At 50.4% G+C, this 16084-nt stretch overlaps 1 protein-coding gene across 2 annotated transcripts; it reads left to right on the plus strand.

Annotated features, from left to right (window-relative positions):
- Positions 1-981: 981 nt before the first annotated feature.
- ATP1B2 (ATPase Na+/K+ transporting subunit beta 2) lies at positions 982-7398 on the plus strand. 2 transcript variants are annotated; one of them, XM_066364779.1, is made up of 9 exons: positions 982-1688; positions 3358-3486; positions 4205-4309; positions 4415-4620; positions 4844-4900; positions 4994-5020; positions 5427-5447; positions 5693-5791; positions 5877-7398. In XM_066364779.1, the coding sequence occupies exons 1-9, from the start codon at positions 1577-1579 to the stop codon at positions 6039-6041; spliced, it is 921 nt and encodes a 306-aa protein (XP_066220876.1). In that variant the 5' UTR covers positions 982-1576; the 3' UTR covers positions 6042-7398. The 2 variants fall into 2 exon arrangements, with proteins under 2 accessions (XP_066220876.1, XP_066220877.1); XM_066364780.1 differs by lacking the exons at positions 4994-5020; positions 5427-5447 and having other exon boundaries at positions 984-1688.
- Positions 7399-16084: the final 8686 nt, after the last annotated feature.

Here is a 16084-nt window from a genome sequence, read left to right on the forward strand (position 1 = left end):
CTCAAGCCAGAGCAACCCTGCACTTAAGCCAGTGACCTTGGGGTTTCAAACCTGGGTCCTCAGCATCCCAGTCAATGCTCTAACCACTGCACCACCACCAGTCAGGCAGATAATTGTCCTTAACACAGGTCTTTAGAGGCTTTGTATTCCCCGTCTAGACTGTGGGTCTCTTGAGCCCTGTGAGAACTTTGACTTCCCCTCTCTGGGGCTATGTTGCACATGGTCTCTAGTAGGTGCTTAATAAATGTTGACTCAAGTGGGCAAATGAGGTGGGGAGTTCAGACGTGGGGGTGAGAGGAGGCAGAGCACCTAAGCAGATTAACAGACCTGGTTCCAGGGCTGGGGTCCCAGGGCAATGCTGGGGGCTGGGAATGGGGTTTTGGGAGGGCTTCCCTACTGTGCCGGGAAGCCCAGAAGCCCTGAGGCTTGGAGAAAAACTGGTGGTGGGAGAAGGGGCTGTAGGACTGAAGAAGGTGTCGTGGGCAGGGGATCAGTAGCAGCTCCCACAAAGGGAATTTCGTGTGGTGGCCTCTTTCCATCTCTGTATGGCCTGTTCCAGCTTCCATCCTGCTGGTCTAGCACCCTGGCTGGTCTCTTTTACCCGTTCTTCTTGGTTTCTGGCTCTTTCTCTACTCCTTTCACATCTGTCCTGTGTGTCTTCTGGATCTTAGTCTCTAACTCCCTGCCTGAGGCCCCCATCTTAGATGCATATGGCTTCCCTCTCAGTCTCTGTTTTCTTTGGGGTTGTCTCAGTATCCTGCCCAGACACGCCCTTTCTCCCCTCTACCCACCCTGATTCCAGTCCAGTAACTGGGGTAGGGTTAGGGCAAAGACCTCCTGGCACTGATGAGGCGACAGGGGGCGTGCACAAGTCCTTTCCATATTTGCATATGTATGAGCTCCCGGGGCCAGCGGCGAGGAGGCGGGGTTTCTGGGGGTGGGAAGGAGGCGGGCACCCCCATAGCGGCTGACTATAAAGACTGCGCTCCGCGACCGTCGGCCCCGCACTGCTGAGTAGCAGAGCCTCGGTTTAGGGGAGTCCTATCCCCGGCTGACCCCAACTACGCGTCCCACCCTACCCCCCTGGTGGAGCTACCACTGCTGTGGCGGTCTCTGCTTGGTGGAAGAGACTTTAGCGGTTACCCGACTCCCTCTCCACAGCCTCTCTGAATCTCGGGTTTCGGGGCGCCCCCTCCCCAATCCCCTTTCTGCCTCTTTGCACCCAGATTTGTTCTGCGCTTTTCTCGGGTTTTGCTGCCGTCTATTTTTGCATCCCTTTTCGTTTTGCTTCTAGGAGGTGGGGGTGAAGCTGCACTCGTACTCCTTTCGCTTTTTTTCCTCTCCTGCTCTGAAACCCCCCTTTTCATCGCAATCGGGGGGCCTAGGGCCGGTGCATCCCACGCCGCGCTGTCGACAACCTGCAGCGTGTGGCCGTGCACCTCGGAATTTGCAGCAGCTGCAGAGCTGAAGGGGGTCTCCATCGCCCCGGCTGCCTTTGCTCGCGGAGCATTCCGGTGCGTGGGAGGGGGGCTACAGCGCACCGCACCCTAGCTCCTCCATAGTCCCCGTCGCGAAGATGGTCATCAAGAAAGAGAAGAAGAGCTGCGGGCAGGTGGTTGAGGAATGGAAGGAGTTCGTGTGGAATCCGAGGACGCACCAGTTCATGGGCCGCACCGGGACCAGCTGGGGTACGCAGGGCGGCTGCGTAAGAGGGGGGTGTCCGCTGGGCGACGCCCCGGGGGCACAAGATACCGCCGGTGTATCCCCAGCTCCCTCCCCGGGTCCTCGGCGTCCAACCCCCCTGCAGTGCTCTGGGCTGGGAGGGGACCGAATCGCGGGTCTAATCTCCCAGGCTGGCGCTGCGGAGGCGGAGAAAGTAGGTCACTGCCGCCTTCCCGCCCCCCGCGGAGCCCCTTCGCGCGGGGGGTCACTGGCTCTATGAGCGTGTCCGCGCCGCGGCGCTCGCTCTCGGGGACCGGTCGGCTCCACACAGTTGCCCTCCTTCCCCAAAGAAGCGCCCCTTTCCTCCCTAAGGCTCCCAAGCTAGCTACCCAAGCCGGTCCATTTTTAGTTCGTGCCCATCCCTTGGACCTTGGGAACACGCATGAGAGGGCGGGTCTTAAGTGTGTATGTGTGTGTGGGGGTGTTGGAGGGGGGGTTTCATAGCGGAAGTTGTATCCCATTGTCGAGCGTTTGGAGCCATCTGTGGCTGCTCTGCAGGTGTGTGTGTGGGGGGTCTGTTGGGGAGGAGTAGCCCTGTGAGGTTTTTGAGACTGGATGTTCTGGGATGGCAGGAGTTAGGGGGTGTGGAGGGAGTTCGTTGTATCTGGTTGGGGGTCTGGTGCTGGGCATGGGTGCAGGTTCGAGTGGAATTCTGCCAAAAAGGATTGTTAAACTGGGAAGTGTAAGCACAGGGGACACTGTGACACAGTTTACAAGTTCCTCCACACTGATCAAGGATGTCCTCATCAGCCCACCTACCTGGGGCCCTTGAGGTGGGTACAATGCAGTTCTTGCTCCAGGGAACTTGAAGTCAAGTTCCTGGGAATTGGAGGCGCCCAGGAGTGCTTGAGAGAATCTGAGGAGGCTTCATGGGGGAAGTGTCTTGTGAGGCAAAAGGACTGGGGTTCCCCAGTGGTGGAAATAGCAGGTACTCACAGCAGACTGAGGAGTGACAGAGTGCCCTCTCACATCCACCAAAGACCTGCTCTTTCCCGAGAAGACTGTGGGAGGTTCTGCCTTTACTCCTTGCTTCTGCCTTGAGTGTTGTGTGTGATTTGGGGACAGGGTGACTGTTGAAGGTTCTGGACAGATGTCTCCGAGAGATTTTATAATTTGGCAGGAGCTGCGTTTAAGGTGGGTCGCCAGGAGAGAAGATTTCCCTATCTGAGTGTGAGAGTCCCCACTCTGAGAGGCGGGATGAGAATTGATTGTGAATGGTAGCCAGTGACAGCTTCAAGTCATGCTGGACAACTTTAAGCAAGAACTCCAAAGCAGCAGCAACAGATCTGCTATTTCAGGGCCATGAATCGTTGAGAAATTGGAAATGTAATTTGAGGCAAAATGACTGTGGCCAATCCTTGGGGTTGTCCCAGCAACGGGAGTTTAGGTCTCTTGTGGCCTCTACAAGGTCAGGCTTCACTGTGCCCTAAACCAGGAGGGGGCTGGGAGTCATGGCTGGATGCCAGACACAACTGCCTGTTTCCAGCTTGTCTCATTTGGCTCCCCTTAGGGAAGGCCCTAAGATGTCCCCGAGGCTGACCCATCCCAGTGCAGAATCTCTGAGTGGGAAAGGGGTGTATGAGAAAGGAGAGGTTGTGGCAGGAGAACCTGCTGACCCTGTTTCCTCGTCTGCAGCCTTTATCCTCCTCTTCTACTTCGTCTTCTATGGCTTCCTCACAGCCATGTTCACCCTCACCATGTGGGTGATGCTGCAGACTGTTTCTGACCATACCCCCAAGTACCAGGACCGACTGGCCACACCAGGTGAGTGATGAGGCTCTCCTACCAGTCACTCTACCTGCTCCTGTGCCCCTAAGCCTCCATTAGGAACTCCACTAAGAAGTTGGAGTTCTTAGAGGTGTGGTTTTGATGATCCAGTCACCGTTTGCTGGGCAGTTTTTTTTTTGTTTTTTTTTTTTTAATAAGCTGGAAACGGGGAGAAACAGTCAGACAGACTCCCGCATGCGCCCGACCGGGATCCACCCGCACGCCCACCAGGGGCGATGCTCTGCCCACCAGGGGGCAATGCTCTGCCCCTCCGGGGGGTCGCTCTGCCGAGACCAGAGCCACTCTAGTGCCTGGGACAGAGGCCCAGGAGCCATCGCCAGCGCCCGGGCCATCTTTGCTCCAAATTGGCTGCAGGAGGGGAAGAGAGAGACAGAGAGGAAGGCGGGGGGTGGAGAAGCAAATGGGCGCTTCTCCTATGTGCCCTGGCCGGGAATCGAACCCGGGTCCCCCGCACGCCAGGCCGACGCTCTACCGCTGAGCCAACTGGCCAGGGCCTGCTGGGCAGTTCTTAAAGTCTGCCTTCCTTCTCGTTTCCCACAGTTGAGACTATGTGATTTGGGGAGATCTTCCTCCCATGAAGCTCTTGGACTTGTATCCCATCCCTCACCCTGGTGTTCTCTGTATCCATTTTTGCCCTCTGTGTGTGGTCCTGCATCTGATATACAACCTCCACTCTGCCCTTGTGTGGCTGTAGGCTTGATGATTCGCCCCAAGACTGAGAACCTTGATGTTATTGTCAATGTCAGTGACACTGAAAGCTGGGACCACCATGTGCAGAAGCTCAACAAGTTTTTGGAGCGTGAGTGTGGGCCTGGAGATGTGGTTGTGCAGGACCTTGGGCAGGGGATTGGAGACCTTAGAAATGGAACATCAGGCTCCTGCTCTCTTTCCCCCACCTTCTTAGCTTACAACGACTCTGTCCAAGCCCAAAAGAATGATGTCTGCCGCCCTGGGCGCTATTACGAACAGCCAGATAACGGAGTCCTCAACTACCCGAAACGTGCCTGCCAGTTCAACCGAACCCAGCTGGGTGACTGCTCTGGCATCGGGGACCCCACCCACTATGGTTATAGCACTGGGCAACCTTGTGTCTTCATCAAGATGAACCGGGTAACCATGACCTTGGTTCCCAGGGAGAATGGAGGAGGGAGCTGGGGCCACCATTTACTGGCAGCCACTTCCTTTCACTGGGGCTAACTGGCATTAGACTTTTAGATGTTCGAATGAGAGAACAAGAAAGATGGGGCCACTGGAGGCTGAGATCCATGGCTGGAGGTTAGATACTTGTGTCTTTGACTTTTTTCTCTAACCCTCACTGCTTACCTCACTCTAGGTCATCAACTTCTATGCAGGAGCAAACCAGAGCATGAATGTTACCTGTGTGGGGAAGGTGAGTATTTTGGGCCTTGTCCACCTGCTCACTTGTGTGTATACATGGTTTCCATGTAATTCACTCATCCCTGTCAATCTTCTTTTCTCCCAGAGGTCCCATCACTCTAGGGACAAAGGGGTAAGAGTGGGCTCCAAAACGGCACGAACTCCAAGGGGCTCCTACCCCTTTTGCTTCTCTCTAGGATGCAGAAGCTGCTCTTGTGTGGATAGACACCCCTCCCTGATCCCACCCAAGCCCAGGCCTCTGGCTTCTCTCCTTAACCTTCCCACCTTTTCCTCTATTCCCTGATAACCATGTCTTCTGCTGTCCCTCCCATATCTTGCCTGTCCCTCAGTTCTTTTTAGGTATCTGATACCTGCTGATCTGTTAGCACCATCTGCCACCACTAAGTTGTCCTTAGAACTCTGCTCCCTGCACCTCTGTCCTCTCTAGAAACTTCCTGCTAGTTCTTTGCTCAAACCCTCTCCTTACTTCCTACTGAGCCCTTCACTCATTTATCTGTTCTTTTTTGGCTCTGCTCCAGAAACCAGTTCCTGAGGATGGGGTAAGAGCTTGAGGTGGGAGTGGAGTAGGAGGCTTCAGGATCACTAGCACCCTTCAGGACTTCCCAGTCTGTTGAGAGAGACAGGGTACCTCCTCCTGCTCACACACAAACACATACAGACACACAGCTCAAGGGAAATAGTAAGAGACAGAATCTGGAGTGAAAAACAAAGGGAAGTCTGGCGAGCGTCCGGGTTCCTTCCATCCTTGACCAGCTCTCCCTTCTACCGTCCTGTGCTCCCACAGCGAGATGAAGATGCTGACAATCTGGGCAGCTTTGTCATGTACCCTGCCAATGGCAACATCGACCTTATGTACTTCCCCTACTATGGCAAAAAGTTCCACGTAAGTCTTATGGGAGGCCCTGGGATGACGGCTCCCTGAGGAGGAGGCCAAGGGCCTAGACCCTCACTCTCCTCCTTTGGTCCAGGTAAACTACACACAACCCCTGGTAGCCGTGAAGTTCCTGAATGTGACCCCTAACGTGGAGGTGAACGTGGAATGCCGAATCAATGCAGCCAACATCGCCACAGATGATGAGCGAGACAAGTTCGCTGGCCGAGTGGCCTTTAAACTCCGCATCAACAAAACCTGAGCCCCCTTTCCTCCTGCCCCTGCCTCTTTCCTATGGATGCTTCTGGAATGTTCCTTTTCCTTTACTTCTAAACCTAGCCTGATTGATGTTCATTGTGATTCTCCACTTTCACACATTTCCCACCATCTTCTGGCCCTAGCTCAAGCAGAGACAGGGAGATGGGATCCCAAGATGGTCACAGAAGAGTCGCTCTGGCTCTGGTTTGCTGTGAGTGGGATGTCCCCACAGCTACCCTCCCATCTTCTGAGAGATACAGAAAATGCCCACCTACCTTCATACCCACCCACCTAAATTCACGCACACAAACACAATCTCATTTCACCCCTTGACTTCCAGACAGGAACATGGCACTCCATTCTCCATTCCTAAGTGCAACTGCTGTCACCTTCCTCTCTCACCCCCCTTCTCCAATGATACAGTGTTGCTGTCTTGCTGGCTTTTGACTTGTCTGGTTCCTCTGGTAAGTCTTTCTCCACCTCCTCTCTGTCCTCATTCTCTTTTCATGACAGGTGGCTCTGCAGTCTTTTGCCTGTGTCCTGGCACTTGCCACCTCTCATCCTAAGGTGACTATGTGAGCTGAGAGTGAAGGTCTGGAAAAATCTTGTGCTGGTTTTCCTGGAAAATTCTCTTTCTGGTCTCTAGCACCCAGATAGGCACTCCTCGGAGGGGCTGAAACGACCTAGGCTAAATATCCACTTTGTTTTTGTTGATGCCTCTCTGACGCCTGTCTGCTTTCCCAGAATATCCTTCAAGTTCCACTTCCCAGGAGCTCTGGGGGAGGGGCAGCCATTTTGAATCTCCCCAGTGGCCACCTTGGAAACGTCAGCAGGCTATGGGACTATTCCACCTCCTTTCCTGGGCCCAGATCTGCCCCCCTCCCACCCACCCCATCCTCTAGCTGGCTTCTCTTAGCAATTTATCAACTAATCACTAACTCTTTCCCTTTCCTCGCATATCAGCCTGAAACTTGCAAATAAGCCCTCAGTTCAGGCCCTGTATTTCCTGGCTCAGTCTCCCTCAGACCCCTTTGCATTTTTAAATGACCCCCGAGTGCCCGAGTTACAGAGGTGTTTTAACTTTCTCCGGCAGTGCCCTTCTCTTCCTCACCTCTAATCTCCCTTTTCTGATGCTGCAGCCGCCACACCCCACCCACACCCCACCTGCTGATGGACCCTTCCTTTTTTTCTCTGGCTGGATCTGAGTTTCTTCCCTTTGGGTCCCTGTTTTCCTGCACTCCCCTCACCCTAGTGGTCTCTCTCTGCAGTTATTTAATGCCTGTGTCAGATCTACTGTAAAAAGATGATAAAGTACAATAAAATCAGAGCAATTATATATATAAATATATATCACACATGGAGCCCTGTGTGTGGGTGGTTCCTTTCTGAGCTTTTGGTAGAGCCCTGGGAAGGGGGAGGAGGGTGGACATGGGTGATCTGGGGGTTACCCAGACTTTAGGCCGCTCCCTAGATTTGACCTCTGCTGTGCAGTGTCTCAGCATCTACCTCCTAGATCACTCCTTCACCTATACTGTTTTTTTTTTTTATTTAATTTTTTTCCTTTTTTTTTTTTTTTTTTGTATTTTTCTGAAGCTGGAAATGGGGAGAGACAGTCAGACAGACTCCCGCATGCGCCCGACCGGGATCCACCTGGCACGCCCACCAGGGGGCGAAGCTCTGCCCACCAGGGGGCGATGCTCTGCCCCTCCGGGGCATCGCTCTGTTGCAACCGGAGCCACTCTAGCGCCTGGGGCAGAGGCCAAGGAGCCATCCCCAGCGCCCGGGCCATCTTTGTTCCAATGGAGCCTCGGCTGCGGGAGGGGAAGAGAGAGACAGAGAGGAAGGAGAGGGGGAGGGGTGGAGAAGCAGATGGGCGCTTCTCCTGTGTGCCCTGGCTGGGAATTGAACCTGGGACTTCTGCACGCCGGGCCGACGCTCTACCACTGAGCCAATTGGCCAGGGCCAATTTTTTTTTATTTTTGAGAGAGAGACATGGAGAGAGAGAGAGAGAGAAAGAGAGAGAGAGAAGCATCAACTTGTAGTTGCTTCACTTTAGATGTTCACTGATTGCTTCTCATTCGTGCCTTGACTGCGGTTGGGGGATCAAGCCAGAGACCTTGGGATCATGTCATGGTCAAGATGGTGAGCCTGCACTTAAGCCTTGGGGTTTCAAACCTGGGACCTCAGCATTCCAGGTCAATCTACTCTGCCACCACAGGTCAGGTGACCTATATGACATACCTTGAGATCACTCAATACAAGAAACAGGAAGTCTATGTACTTTTGTACAGCCATATTTATAAAGTGCCTACTATGTGCATTCTAGGTACCATGAGCAGGATGCTTGAGTTCCTACTCCCAGGAAGCTGCCCAGTTTAACAGGAGAGGCAAGAAGCACACAAGAAACATACCAGGCGGACCTAAATGGTGCCTCAGAAAGGGGAGAAAGCTGGTGAGGACAAAATTCAGAGTGGTCAACCACTTTCTGTTGGGGGCTTCAAATGGAAGGTTTCTTAAGAGGATTAAAGAATGGGACAGTTTGGGGGTGAGAATAGCATCAGCAAATGTCTAGGGAGATGAGAAAAACTGACTAGGAGACAGATTTCAAAATAGTATCAACCTGATAATTTTAATTTCATGTAAGAATAAAAGGACTCCTGACCTGTGGCAGTACAGTGGATAAAGCATTGACCTGAACGCTGAGGTCTGTCTCTGGTTCAAAACCTTGGGCTTGTCTGGTCAAGGCACATACAAGAAGCCACTACTATAAGTTGATGCTTCCCACTTCTCCCCTCTTTCTCTTTCTCTCTCTAAAAATCAATAAAAAGAAAGAAAATAGAAAGGAATGGATGGGTCTATACAGCAATGTTTATTGAGGTATGTGGGATAGGGTTATAGCTAATTTTTTTCTTAGGGCTTATTTATTTTGTTTACGATGAGTTGGTCTTAGTACTTGCCTTGAAAATGAGCTTTATTAGTCTGACCTGTGGTGGCGCAGTGAATAAAGCATCAACCTAGAATGCTGAGGTCACTGGTTTGAAACCCCAGGCTTGCCTGGTCAAGGCATATATGGAAGTTGATGCTTCCTGCTCCCCCCCTTCTCTCTCTTTTCTCTAAAATAAATGAAGACAATCTAAAAAAAAAAGAAAAAGAAAAAGAAAATTAGCTTTATTATACATGCATACATATATGCAATTTTATCCTGAATACATAGTACAAACAACATGGATTACTGGGCATTGTTATTCCAATCATATCATGCACTTTTGTGCATCTCACTTTCTTCACTCATTAAATTTGTCACTACTTCACCTGGTAGGGCTCTAATGTTTTGAAATGGCTGCATATTTTTTTTATTAGTTCATTCTTAATTCGTTAAAGCTCTTTGACAGCTGTAGATATTAATACTTTCCACATTGTAAAATTCTCAACCGTTTGCTTCTTGAGTTTGTGGTTAACTGTTAGTGTTGGGTTTTCAGATGGTCAAATGTTGGTTCACTTGTAGTTTCTGGGTTTCTAGTCACTAGGGTATACTCATTTTCTAGATTTTTTTGAGGGGGCAGGATTTTAGTTTTATTGAAATCTTACATTCACTTTAATTCATCTGGTTTGTTTCTTTTGCGTGTAAATTAGGACTCCAATTTTATTTTTCCAGTTGTGTCAGTTTCACTTTAAAAAAATCTCTAATTTATTCTCATTGAATTGAAGTATTAAGTTTGGCCATATAATTAAATTTTCTATATACTGAGATCTCCTTCTGGATCCACTATGTGCTGCCCCTGGAGAGTTTACCACTCCATAGACCAAGCTACATTGATTTAATCCAGTTGTTTCGTCGTAAGTTTTTTGATATTGAACAAGCAAGTTCTCCCATTCTCTTTTTAAACCTGCTGGCTATTCTTGGGCCTATATTTACAGAAAGAAAAAACTTGTTGGGATTCTTTTCTTCATATGACTGGGGGGACTCAAGACAAGTCAGTGACCACTCAAGACAGTGACCTTTGGGCTCAAGCCAGTGACCTCAGGATTTTAAACCTGGGACCTCAGCATCCCAGGTCAATGCTCTATCCACAGCAACACTGGTCAGGCCAAACTTATTGGGATTATAATCGGAATTGCATTATATCTTTATTTCAGAATTGACTTTTAGGATAACTAAGTTTTATATTCTTTTTTTAAAAAAATATTTTATTTATTGATTTTTAGAGAGAGGAGGGAGAGAGAGAGAGAGAGAGAGAAAGGGGAGGAGCAGGAAGCATCAACTCCCATATGTGCCTTGACCAGGCAAGCCCAGGGTTTTGAACCAGCAACCTCAGTGTTCCAGGTCGATGCTTTATCCCACTGCGCCACTACAGGTCAAGCCCTAAGTTTTATATTCTTAAATAAGGTTTTATAGATTTCTTAATATAGGTTCTATGCCATTCTTTTATTTTTTATTTTTTTTGGTATTTTTCTGAAGCTGGAAACGGGGAGACAGACAGACTCCCGCATGCGCCCGACCAGGATCCACCCGGCACGCCCACCAGGGGGCAATGCTCTGCCCATCCGGGGCGTCGCTCTGTTGCGACCAGAGCCACTCTAGCGCCTGAGGCAGAGGCCATGGAGCCATCCCCAGCGCCCGTGGCCATCTTTGCTCCAATGGAGCCTCAGCTGTAGGAAGGGAAGAGAGAGACAGAGAGGAAGGAAGAAGAGGGGGAGGGGTGGAGAAGCAGATGGGCGCTTCTCCTGTGTGCCCTGGCCGGGAATCGAACCTGGGACTTCTGCACGCCAGGCCGACGCTCTACCACTGAGCCAACTGGCCAGGGCCATTCTTTTATTATTTTTTAAATTTTATTTATTTATTTATTTATTTATTTATTTATTTATTTATTTTTTACAGAGACAGAGAGTGAGTCAGAGAGAGGGATAGACAGGGACAGACAGACAGGAATGGAGAGAGATGAGAAGTGTCAGTCATTAGTTTTTCACTGCGTGTGGTGACACCTTAGTTGTTCATTGATTGCTTTCTCATATGTGCCTTGACCGTGGGCCTTCAGCAGACCGAGTAACCCCTTGCTGGAGCCAGCGACCTTGTCAAGCTGGTGGGCTTTTGCTCAAACCAGATGAGCCCGCGCTCAAGCTGGCGACCTCGGGATCTCGAACTTGGGTCCTCTGCATCCCAGTCTGATGCTCTATCCACTGCGCCACAGCCTAGTCAGGCACCATTCTTTTATTTTTAATGTTTATTTTATTGCCCTGGTCAGATAGCTCGGTTGGTTGGAGCACCGTCCTGAAGTGCAGAGGTTGTTGGTTTGATCCCCAGTCAGAGAACATACAGGAGCAGATCTGTGTTCCTGTCTCTATTTTTTTGATTTTAGAAAGAGAGGGAGAAAGAGAGTCAGTAACATTGATCTATTTTTTTTTTTTTTTTTTACAGAGGCAGAGATAGACAGGGACAGACAGACAGGAACGGAGAGAAATGAGAAGCATCAATCATCAGTTTCTCGTTGCACGTTGCGACTTCTTACTTCTTAGTTGTTCATTGATTGCTTTCTCACATGTGCCTTGACCGCGAGCCTTCAGCAGACCGAGTAACCCCCTCCTGGAGCCAGCGACCTTGGGTCCAAGCTGGTGAGCTCTTTGCTCAAGCCAGATGAGCCCGTGCTCAAGCTGGAGACCTCGGGGTCTCGAACCTGGGTCCTTCCGCATCCCAGTTCGATGCTCCATCCACTGCGCCACCACCTGGTCAGGCAACATTGATCTATTTCTGCATGCACCCTGAAGGGATCAAACCTGCAACTTGTTTCAGGACAATGCTCTGACCAATGAACTATCCAGCTAGGGCCTGAGCTATTCTTTTGTGTGCCAGTTTTATTAAACCTATTCCTAAATACTTTACTGATTTTGTTATTTTAAATGGAATATTTTTCAGTGCTTTTGCTTTAAAATAATATCTTTTTTTTTTAGAGCGTGAGAGAGAGAGGGATAGACAGGGACAGACAGTTACAGACAAGACAGGAAGGGAGAGAGATAAGAAGCATCAACTCAGTTTCAGCACCTTAGTTGTTCATTGATTGCTTTCTCTTATGTGCCTTGACGTGGCGGGGGGTGGGGGGCTCTAGCAGAGCCAGTGACTATGGAGTCATGTCTATGATACCATGCTCAAGCTAGTGACCTCAGGGTTTCAAACTTGGGAACCTGGGCCCTCAGCGTCCCAGGCTGATGCTCTATCTACCTGGTCAGGCTAATATATCCTTTTTTAAAAGAATTATATTTTTAATTTTTTTATTCATTTTAGAGAGGTGGTGGGGAGAGAGAGGGTGAGAGAGGGAGAGAGAGGGAAGGAAGGGGAACGATCAGGAAGCATCAACTCCTATACGTGCCTTGACCAGGCAAGCTTGGGGTTTGGAACTGGCGACCTCAACCTTGCAGGTCGATGCTTTCATTATGCACTGAGCCACCACAGGTCAGGCATATTTCTTTATTATCTGTCTACCTTTCTAAATTCTCTTAATTCCATCAAATCTCTATTATGTCTTGAGTTTTTAGGCACATGTGATCTAAAAAGTAGAGATTTTTTAAACCGGTATTAAGTCGTAGATACCTCAAAACTATTGTTAGTGGGCATTCCTGTTTACTTCTCCCCTTCTGCCCAAATTAGAAGAGAAAGTTGATTTAGAAAGTTACAGCCTGGCCTGTGGTGACACAGTAAATAAAGCAACGACCTGGAACACTTAAGTTGCTGGTTCAAAACCCTGGGCTTGCCTGGTCAAGGCACATATGGGAGTTGATGCTTCCTGCTCCTCCCCCACTTCTCTCTCTCTCTCTTCTCTAAAATGACTAAATAAAATCTTAAAAAGAAAAAGTTAGAGGTAGAAGTGAGCCCACTGGGCTACGTAGGCTCAAGAAACAAGTTACAGAAGAAGACAGCCCTAGCCGGTTGGCTCAGCGGTAGAGCGTTGGCCTGGCGTGCGGGGGACCTGGGTTCAATTCCCGGCCAGGGCACATAGGAGAAGCGCCCATTTGCTTCTCCACCCCCCCTCCTTCCTCTCTGTCTCTCTCTTCCCCTCCCTCAGCCAAGGCTCCATTGGAGCAAAGATGGCCTGGGCGCTGGGGATGGCTCCTTGGCCTCTGCCCCAGACGCTGGAGTGGCGACCCCCCGGAGGGGCAGAGCATCGCCCCCTGGTGGGCAGAGCGGCGCCCCTGGTGGGCAGAGCGGCGCCCCTGGTGGGCGTGCCGGGTGGATCCCGGTCGGGCGCATGCGGGAGTCTGTCTGACTGTCTCTCCCCGTTTCCAGCTTCAGAAAAATACAAAAAAAAATAAATAATAATAATAAGACAGATGTTTCTGTCTCTCTATAAATAAATTAAAACAAAGAAAACAAACAAAAAGCAAAAGCAAAGTAAGGATACTGGTTCCACAGGCAGGCATGCATAAAAATCAATGTCCTCCAAGACAAAAAAACGACAAAAACCAGAAAACAAAAACCAACAAAACCGAAAGGGCTCTTGGAGCTAAGGAGAAAGGCAAAAGTAACACTCCTGGGGCGGGGGAGGGGAAAGGCCTAGGTGTGCTTTCGTGGGAGAGCGCTTGAGGGCTGGGTCCTTCATCTTGAGGGTTTTAAAGGACGTTTTAGGGGAGCTAGTTCCTGATTCTAATTGAAATTATTTTCGTGTTTAACCATTCGAATCCTTACTGGTATTCTATTACTGTTTTTAAAAGAATGGCTGCTGAAATTTAATCAAATCCCTTTCAGCATGTTGATATAATCATATTTTTTCCAACATTAATTTGTTAATATAATGACTTATGTTGATAGATTCTCTATCAAACCAACCTTGTGCTCCTGGGATAAATCCTATTTGGTTAGTGTTAATGTTATTTAAAAAAAAAAAAAATTTATTGAGTTTTAGTGAGAGAGGGGGAGAACAAGAGACAGGAACATTGATCTGTTCCTATATGTGCTCTGACCAGGGATCGAACCGGCAACCTCTGTACTCCCGGACAATGCTCCAACCGAGCTATCTAGGCAGGGCTTTTTTTTTTTTTTTTTTGTATTTTTCTGAAGTTGGAAACAGGGAGGCATTCAGACAGACTCCGCATGCGCCCGACTGGGATCCACCTGGCATGCCTACCAGGGGGCGATGCTCTGCCCATCTGGGGCGTTGCTCTGTTGTGACCAGAGCCACTCTAGCGCCTGAGGCAGAGGCCAGGGAGCCATCCTCAGCGCCTGGGCCAACTTTGCTCCAATGGAGGCTTGGCTGCGGGAAGGGAAGAGAGAGACAGAGAGGAGGAGAGGGGGAGGGGTGGAGAAGCAGATGGGCGCCTCTCCTGTGTGCCCTGGCCCGGAATCGAACCCAGGACTCCTGCACGCCAGGCCGACGCTCTACCACTGAGCCAACCGGCCAGGGCCAGCAGGGCAATTTTTTTAATTTTTATTTTATTTTTTATTTATTTTTATTTTTTACAGAGACAAAGAGTGAGTCAGAGAGAGGGATAGACAGGGACAGACAGACAGGAACGGAGAGAGATGAGAAGCATCAATCATTAGTTTTTCATTGCGCGTTGCAACACCTTAGTTGTTCATTGATTGCTTTCTCATATGTGCCTTGACCACGGGCCTTCAGCAGACCGAGTAACCTCTTGCTGGAGCCAGCGACCTTGGGTTCAAGCTGGTGGGCTTTTGCTCAAACCAGATGAGCCCACGCTCAAGCTGGCGACCTCGGGGTCTCGAACCTGGGTCCTCTGCATCCCAGTCCGACGCTCTATCCACTGCACCACCGCCTGGTCAGGCAGCAGGGCATTTTTTAAAACTTATTCCAAACCTTTATGGGACAGGGCTTATACTCTTGAGATCGGGGTCACGACTGCCATGGGGCCCCAGGGCTTACCTAGCACCAGTATCTTATTAGAAGGCTCGATAAATGAACAGAATAAAGTGAGCAGGTGGGACCAGAGAAGTTAGGGACTCACCAAAAATCCAGGCCTCATATTTCTCAGTCCAGTAATGTATCTGCTCACAAAGGGATCAGCAGAGCCAGAATGGATCTGATTTCTGAATTACAGCAGAAATGAAACAGAGCTAGGGACATATTCTAGTAAAGTAGGAGTAATGGGTGCTGGACACGGATCAGCAAGGAAGCTTCAAGGTGACCGTGTACAGGAATGAGAGGGCATGAGTTTGCCAAGGGCCTGGTGGATGGGGAGAGATGGTGATTCTGGGTCTCCTGGGAAGTGTTTGGCATTCCTCAACGATTACGAGAGAAACGGTGGTTTTGAGGCGAGGGTGGCTGTTGGCTTTGTAGCCATCTGGGACCCATGGGGCAAGCCAAAAGGACTCCCACTGGTATTTTAAGCCTGGTTGGTAAGCTCAGAGGACAATGGCCCAGAAACCCCTCCAGACCTTGGCACTTCTCTCCCCGCCACCAGGGAGGAGGCAGGGCAAGCTGTGTCCCCACTGTCTGGCCACCCCCTAAGCAGTGGCTTGGGCAGCAGTGGGTGATGGGGAGAGCTTGCCCCCAGCCCCCCTCCCTGGGAGCCACAGCACTGATGAACAGGATGGGGGTTGGGGGGCTGATCTCTCCACCCTAACCCAAGAAGTCCTTTGAAAGGTTTTCCTGGCAGAGTTTAAAGCTTCAATTCATTCAACTGCCTGGCATGAGGCCCAGGATGAGGGGATGCTGGGAAGGCCCCAGCCCCACATCCAGCCTTCACCTTAGCTGCCCCCACTGCCTGGGGACCCGCAGTGGCAGCCCTCCCTGCTCACTCTTGTCATCACACAGCGCCCACCCTCTTCCTCCCCAGGAAGTCAGGTATCCCGCCCCTTCCCTGTGGAGCAGATGGCTACCCTGGAGGCTCAGGCTTGCTAAATCAGACATTTAAATCCCGTAATCCTTGGTGAGTGGCTGACCAGGAGGCAGCGGCCCAATCCTAGAAGCAGTGGCAGGAGAGAACCTTGTGCCAGGCCTGGCAGGAAGGGAGGAGAACCCGAGTTATGGAGTCACCCCGTCCCTTGTTGTCATGCAGCCTGCAGACTGACCCAGTCTCCAGCTTTTGTTCTCCTCCTGA

Source organism: Saccopteryx leptura, chromosome 2 (genome assembly GCF_036850995.1).
Source record: "Saccopteryx leptura isolate mSacLep1 chromosome 2, mSacLep1_pri_phased_curated, whole genome shotgun sequence".
Taxonomy (NCBI): domain Eukaryota; kingdom Metazoa; phylum Chordata; class Mammalia; order Chiroptera; family Emballonuridae; genus Saccopteryx; species Saccopteryx leptura.

Coding starts and splice junctions, on each gene's coding strand:
- ATP1B2 (XM_066364779.1), top strand. CDS start 1,577: ATGGTCATCAAGAAAGAGAAGAAGAGCTGCGGGCAGGTGGTTGAGGAA. Junction 4,901..4,993: donor ATGTTACCTGTGTGGGGAAG/GTGAGTATTTTG, acceptor CTTTTCTCCCAG/AGGTCCCATCACTCTAGGGA. Junction 5,448..5,692: donor AACCAGTTCCTGAGGATGGG/GTAAGAGCTTGA, acceptor GTGCTCCCACAG/CGAGATGAAGATGCTGACAA.